We start from the raw sequence: 7,427 nt of genomic DNA, 5'->3' as shown, positions 1-7,427 counted from the left end.
TTGGGCGCACAAAAGTGGCTCTGAGCAGCGAGGAAGCGCCGGGCTGTGAAGGAAGATGAGCTTGAAGGATCGATGCAGAGGTGAGTGTCAACATCAGCAGATGCCTGTGTTAGAGTGTGTGTGTGTGTGTGTGTGTGTGTGTGTGTGTGTGTGTGTGTGTGTGTGTGTGTGTGTGTGTGTGTGTGTGTGTGTGTGTGTGTTTTATTTCCCACAGCAGAACACATGCTGGACATTGTTAGCTTTGGGTGGATATCATATCAGACTATAACTTTATCTAAAATACCAATTTGTGTGTGTGTGTGTGTGTGTGTGTGTGTGTGTGTGTGTGTGTGTGTGTGTGTGTGTGTGTGTGTGTGGGACCATCAAGACACACAAAACAAACTCTGATCGTTGGCTTTTGTCTGTAGTATGAAGCCTGTTTGTAGTAGATATTTCCCACATCTTATCTGTCTCTCTCTATATATTCATCTGTAGGTTGGTGACACCATACTTGGACACACCGGGAACGCGTTGCCTTCAAAGACCACCTCACCAGTGCCTCCTTACTGCAGTTTAAATGTCTTTACGAGTAGTAGGGCCTACTCTGTCAAACACCCAATGTAAAATGTGATGTCTCTCTTTCTGAATCTATTCTGCTCTAAACCTCTTTCATGCACCTCTTTTATTCTGTAAACCTCTGAAACCCAACCCAATGTTTCTTAAAGCATTCTGCTCTGAACCTCTCATGCCCAAAGTTACACTTTGTTGATAGTTGTTATTGGAGTGTTGAGCACTGTGTTTTCTTGAAATAAAGCTTTGTTTTTTAGAATATTCTACTCAAAGCCTCTTTTCTTCTCATTGTGGAGTGCTATTTAAACCGCGCCGCCCAACTGCGCCCCCCCAAAAAAAAATTCACCAGCCACCACTGTTCACAACTCACGGGTTGTCAAAAAAAAGAAAGCTCTTTAGGGGGCGCTATCCGACTTCCGGTACGGTTTAGAGCATGGTCGCAAGAGACTTTATTTTCAGTTTACATGTGTTACATATGCCTACCAAGTTTCATACATGTAGGTCAACCGTAGCGCTGGGGCTGCTTAAATGAATATTTGTAGGGGGCGCTATCGAGCTGAATTGCCATTTTGAAGCATTCAAATCATATCAGGTAACTACGTCGTTGCCTTTAAATGAGTGTGCCAAGTTTAGTTATGTTATGAGCATGCTTAGATCCTCAAAAGTACCTTCGTTGTTGACCGCAAAGGATGGGTCGCCACGGCAACAGCGTTACATGAAACATCAAAAGATTTGGGGGCTGGCATCATGAAAGTCTTATGTTTGTGTAGAAGTAATTTGATGTCGATCTGATTGACCTACTAAGAGAAGCAAGCCAAAGTATATAACATTCTACTTCCTGTTACCATTAGGTGGCGCTATGACTCTAACTAAATGAATCTGGAAAGGATCTTATCATGTGGAGTCGAGTTACATCGGTTTATTCGGTCATGGCGAAGGATCAAACTTCTGCGATGCTTCGACTCGACGTCGTTCAACGGATCCTAACAATCTTCAAGGTGATGCATTACCAATGTCTTAAGTCTGTTCCGACAACCTTTGAGAGGGATCTGAATAATCTGTGAGGAGCACGGTGTACAAGTAGAAAACATGTAACTTCCTGTTGCCTCTAGGTGGCGCTATGACTAGGATTAAAAATGATCATATGGATTTCTTCAGGGTCAGGAGGTCATGTCATGAGAATGGAGCAGATTCCATCATGTACGGCCGAGTAAAAACAACTTCCATTTTCATGGAAAATGGTGTCTCTTTGCCGCTGCTCTGCGCTCACATAGTTCGATATTTTAAGAATCTTTTGGTAACTTTTCCCTGCAAAGGTCTCAACATCATATTGCCAGAATGTGAAATCAATTGTATTCAATCTCTAGGAGGAGTTCTTTAGTGCGTTTAGGAGGAGTGGGCAAGAATGTGTTTTTTACAAAATTCAAAATGGCGGAAAATCTAAGTAGGCGGAGCTTAACGGACCGAAAATATTTTTTGTAGAGTAGATGGAACTGGACATGTGTGTAAAATATCAAGTCAATCGTTCATAACGGGTGATGGGTATGTGCTGTCAAACAGAAGTTCAACTCTAGGGGGGCGCTATCAAACATTTATTTTCGACACCCCAATAAGATCGCAATTTTCACCAAGTCGGATTAATGTTCAATTTTTGAAAAATGTAGGTTTCGCCCAAGCACCTCCTTTCCCCACGCAATGACGACATATACATATAATAAACGTTCAAATAACAATAGGTCCTTTGCTCTGACCACGTCAGTGCTCGGGCCCTAATAATAAACATTACGATTACAATAGGTCCTCCGCTCTGACACAACAAGACACAGAGATTTGGATTTATGGGTAATTTATTGAAAAGCAAGACAAAAGTACAAAAAGAATGAAACGGAGCGACTTCATTTGACTTTCATCACGTAACCCAACACAAGAAGAGATTCAGAGCATTAATGTTCAATTTATACACAAACATCCCGGGTCCCAAAATACCAGCAGGAAATATATTAAAGAAAACGTCTATCAGCTGAGAAGCTTCAAACATCACACAACTATTTTAGAATCTCAGATACAATTTAAATACTATGATATTTAAAAATATTTGATTAATTCAGAAAAACCTCAGACATAAAATATGATTTGCTTCAGCCCGTATGGAATCAAACCTAGATCTTTAAATGTGATCTGCTGGAAAGAAAAACACAAGCAAACTATTTACACAACTGGAAACAAATGTACTGATGTCTATATTGTGTGTGTGTGTGTGTGTTACATGTGTGTTACCAATATTGATTTCAGCAGAAAGCCCAACAGCAGAAGTATTAAAGTGTAGCTGGTGGATTTGTTTGAGATGAACATCTTTATGTGAAGAGAGCTGTGATGCTTTCATTCTTCTGAAGATCTCCAAGAACAATCTTCCTCATTTGAGGGATTTCATTTTTTTTTTCTCATATTGAAACTAAATGATCCAAATAATTTAATACATTTTTTTTCAACCAGTTTTTCCAAATGTGTTTTCTTTGTATTCCAGCCGATGACACATAAAACATAAGTGGTATTCAATCCTAATGTTGGTGGTGAGGTGGCCCCTTTTCTTCATCTTTGTAGATAATGATGTCTACTGTCGCCAATTTGTGAAGGAGAGGAGTTCCTTCCTCTTCACGCTGCCACCCGCATCTGTCTGGGAAAATAAATAAGCATTCATAAATGAAGAGTGTAGAAAGTAACAATATGTCTCTAATGTGTCAGAAATGGAAAGGTGTCAAACCTTTAGGACGGAGAAGTGAATGCGTGTTCTGAACATGAGTATAAATATGAATACAGGTGATATTTCAGACAGGAAGAGGAAGTAGTTACCTTTACATCAGTTGTGTGGAGGCGCTTACGTCTTCTGCTGAAGAAGAGTAGACCCTGAAGAGAAGGACATACAGTTAGAAAAATAGTCAAGTCAATGGTGGGTGGATGGATGGATGGATGGATGGATGGATGGATGGATGGATGGATGGATGGATGGATGGATGGATGGATGGATGGATGGATGGATGGATGGATGGATGGATGGATGGATGGATGGATGGATGGATGGATGGATGGATGGATGGATGGATGGATGGATGGATGGATGGATGGATGGATGGATGGATGGATGGATGGATGGATGGATGGATGGATGGATGGATAGATAGATAGATAGATAGATAGATAGATAGATAGATAGATAGATAGATAGATAGATAGATAGATAGATAGATAGATAGATAGATAGATAGATAGATAGATAGATGGATGGATGGATGGATGGATGGATGGATGGATAGATGGATAGATAGATAGATAGATAGATGGATGGATGGATAGATGGATGGATGGATAGATAGATAGATAGATAGATGGATGGATGGATAGATGGATGGATGGATAGATAGATAGATAGATAGATAGATAGATGGATATGAACCTGATCCGCTCATCGGAGGAGGAGGAGGGTTAAGTGGAGTCATCACACCTACAAAAACAGAACAACATAAATCATCCAGTTCAGCTTCCTGGATGAACTTTCTCTCCACAAATGTTCTGAGTCTATAATCTTATACTCATGGAACTAAAATCAACCGTCTTGTGCTCTGTATGCACAGATGTGTGTATACGAGTATGTACAGAATGATTTTATTCTTCTTATGCTTTTCTTTCTTTATTTCTACTTTATGATAATTTCTACTTTTTCATTTTAAAACATATTAACATTGTAGGAATGATGAAAGTATAAATGACATCATATGCAAGTGAATATCATTTATGTTATTCACCCGTACTTCACCCACTTGATATCAGTTAGAAAAACTATGATCATGTCAGTTTGGAGTTATGAATTACAACTCATTGTTAACCACTCTGCACATGAGCATCTAGTCAAAGATTACAGTTTAAATGAAATTAAAACACTTCTACTTACTTCCTTGAGGATCTTTATCTGAAATAAAAAGAAAAGACAGGATGTCAGACGTCACAGTTGTATATTCAGAATATCTTTTCTCCACTAAATCTGAGCAAAGTATTGGGGAAAAAAATGATATCTGCAAAAAAATCACTTTTAAAAGATATTTTGATCATAACTATGAACTATTCAGCACGATATGACAAGATTTCTCAAAAATGCCTCCTCAAGCGGTCACCGAGTTTTTCAAACTGTATGGTTCAGGGCCTTAGCAACCACCCAAATACTAATAAGACACCTTTTTGGAAAGATTAGGACCAAAGAATTGGAATCTGCAACAACCATCATAATAGAACACAGCATTCGGGTTTTCAAAGAAGTTTCAGGCAAAAAACTGTGACGTTCGGTTAAAAAATGGAGTTTACATAAGTACTTAAACTTAACGGTTACTTTCATGATGTTTCACACCAGATGTCTCTTCTCACAAGGGTTGCAGTGTTGAGCATTGGGTTATGACAAATTCTTTATATATACTTTTCTTCTCTTTTCTAAGTTCTTTTACTTTTCTCTTTATGCATTATAACTACATATGCATTATAACTATGCATTATAACTACATTGTTTTGAGTGAAATATAGTCTTTTATCACAATGCATTATGCTAAACTGTTTTGAGTGAAATATAGTCTTTTATCACAATGCATTATGCTAAACTGTTTTGAGTGAAATAGTCTTCCATCACGCTTAATACGCTGTAATACATTCCTGTTTTTTTATGACACTTATCAATCACATGACACAAGTCTAAATATGGTCATAGTAGATCCTGTGCCTTGCAGCTGACCTTTTGTGTTTTTTTAATCTGTATTCTTGTAGCTGTTGAACATGTGATCGGGTTCAGGGGATGTTGAACCACAGACACCAATTACTCAAATACACATAATCTGTCTGACACTTGTTCAGCTGCCCTCTTTGAAGTTGTTCTGAAACAGTAACTACTAACCCTTTTGGCCGTATGGCCGAGGTGCATGTTGTAACCACACACACCTGCTACTAAGTCACTCCCACTATGTATTGATAAGGGATCTTCCCACACACTAGCCTATACATACTATGATAAACTGTGCACTCTTCAGTTCCTCTTGGACTCTGTCCCTGAGATGGAACCACTCAGTTTGAGAAATCAAACAGAGACTTTCCTACATTGTAATACTGGTAACTGCTTCTAAGACAAAAAAGAAACGGTTGATGAATTACAAATGTGACCTTTTACGCTTTTTAAACATATAATACTGGTGAACTGACTCTTAGCTACTGAGGGGTATAAACAAACCCCCAAGTAAAGAAAAAGACTCCGTTATGGTACTGTGTGTATAATAACTGTTGAAATAAATGTATACTCTAAAATAAGAGTGTAGAACTCTACTCAATGGGGACTCCCGTTTAATGGAATAAGATAACTTAAGGAGTAGACGCTTCCCCTAAGTTCTGACCAGGTCAGGGCCGTCCCGTTACAGCGGTATTGTAGCACTTTAGATGAAGTTAAACAACCATGTGGTTCCGGAGATAATGTGTTGTTGTTTTTTGTCTGATAATAGGCGCAGGGGGATTTTCGCACACTGTTTTTAAAGGGTTAAAACCCTTCTCCCTTTCTGATTTCATTGGAGCGTTATACCAGTTCTCTGTTAGATTACAATGGTCCTGTCACATCACCATCACACTGGGGCTCTGAGCTCTACACGTCTTACTGCTGGTTGCTTCAGACTGGGAAAGTGACCTGAAGCTGGTTTCCCTTTGCAACCTGATAAGCAGAAAGTCAAAGGCTAAAATCAAAGAAGAACAGGAAACGTCAAACTTGGAAATCCTTGAGTTTCTCACCTTTCCTCTTTTTGTAAGCCATGAATCCACCGACAGCGAGGAGGACGAGGAGGAAAAGACCAGCCACTGCAGCGATGATGATGATGATGACGGTCATGTCAAAGGGCTTCTCTGTTGAGCAAAACAACAAAACAAAAGCTGAGGCAGTGAATCACTTTGGTCAGGACTTTGAAGTGTGTCTCTGTGAAAACACAAAATGTCATCGTTTCATTTGCGATAACTGCAGAAATAATTATGTGAAAATAAAGAAACCACTTTGGCACAAACGGCCTTTTTCAAAATGAAAGAAACCAACGTCTGTTTGAGTTTAGAGGGCGTCCATCAGCTTAAAGCACACAACACAAGAATGAAGTGGTATTCAGCACAAACTAAAAGGCATAACTCTCAGAACACACGTGTTCGCCTCCTTCCTCCTCCTGGCCTCACCTCCGTTGGTCCGGATCACCGCTGCATCCAGTCTGGTGACGTTGTCGGTCTCCACACCGGCCAGCTGGAACACACACTCGTACCTCCCCCAGTCTCCAGCTGGCACCGAGGAGACTTTCAGGTCGACGCTCATCTGGAAGGTTCCGTCGTGGTTGGGGAGGATCTCTCCGTGGTCCACGTCCTCATGGAGCTCCTCTCCATCCTTCCTCCAGAACAGAGCGGCTCTCTCCGGGTAGAACCCTGTAGCGTGACAGCAGACTGGAGAGGAGGGAGTCTTCTGGAGGAGAGACACCAAGGGAAGCTCTGGAGGGAGGGAGAGAGGGAGGGGGAGAGAGAGGGAGAGAGAGGGAGGGGGGAGGGGGGAGAGAGAGGGAGAGAGAGAGGGAGGGGGAGGGGGAGAGAGAGGGAGAGAGGGAGGGAGAGAGGGAGAGGGAGAGAGGGAGAGAGAGAGATGGAGAGATTATTATCAGCTACTGTGCATTAATAGTATCACTCATGTTTGATGTCATGTAGTTTAGATGCCTGAGTAAAACATACACTTGGTGAGGGAGGAAATGTGGTGAAGGAGGGAAGGAGGCAGAGGGAGGAAGTGACGGAGGACATGTGGAGAAGGAGGCAAAGGGAGGAAGTGAAGGAGAGAAGGAGGC

The 7,427-nt window shown here is 40.9% G+C and overlaps 1 protein-coding gene across 1 annotated transcript in view; it reads right to left on the bottom strand.

Moving 5' to 3' along the window:
- Window positions 1-2,382: 2,382 nt before the first annotated feature.
- LOC306742649 (class I histocompatibility antigen, F10 alpha chain-like) overlaps window positions 2,383-7,427 on the bottom strand; it is an 8,884-nt gene continuing 3,839 nt past the window's right edge. Inside the window, exons 4-9 of the mRNA XM_079225048.1 lie at window positions 6,781-7,083; window positions 6,355-6,465; window positions 4,496-4,513; window positions 4,001-4,048; window positions 3,400-3,453; window positions 2,383-3,223 (exon numbers count right to left, since the gene is read on the bottom strand). Of these exons, the coding sequence (XP_079081174.1) occupies window positions 3,425-3,453; window positions 4,001-4,048; window positions 4,496-4,513; window positions 6,355-6,465; window positions 6,781-7,083 (509 nt within the window). The 3' untranslated portion in view covers window positions 2,383-3,223; window positions 3,400-3,424. The remainder of the gene's footprint in view (window positions 3,224-3,399; window positions 3,454-4,000; window positions 4,049-4,495; window positions 4,514-6,354; window positions 6,466-6,780; window positions 7,084-7,427) is intronic.

This window comes from Taurulus bubalis (assembly GCF_910589615.1).
Source record: "Taurulus bubalis genome assembly, chromosome: 10".
Lineage (NCBI taxonomy): Eukaryota > Metazoa > Chordata > Actinopteri > Perciformes > Cottidae > Taurulus > Taurulus bubalis.
The sequence above is the reverse complement of the archived record's forward strand: the minus strand, read 5'-3'. Positions and strand labels throughout refer to the sequence as shown.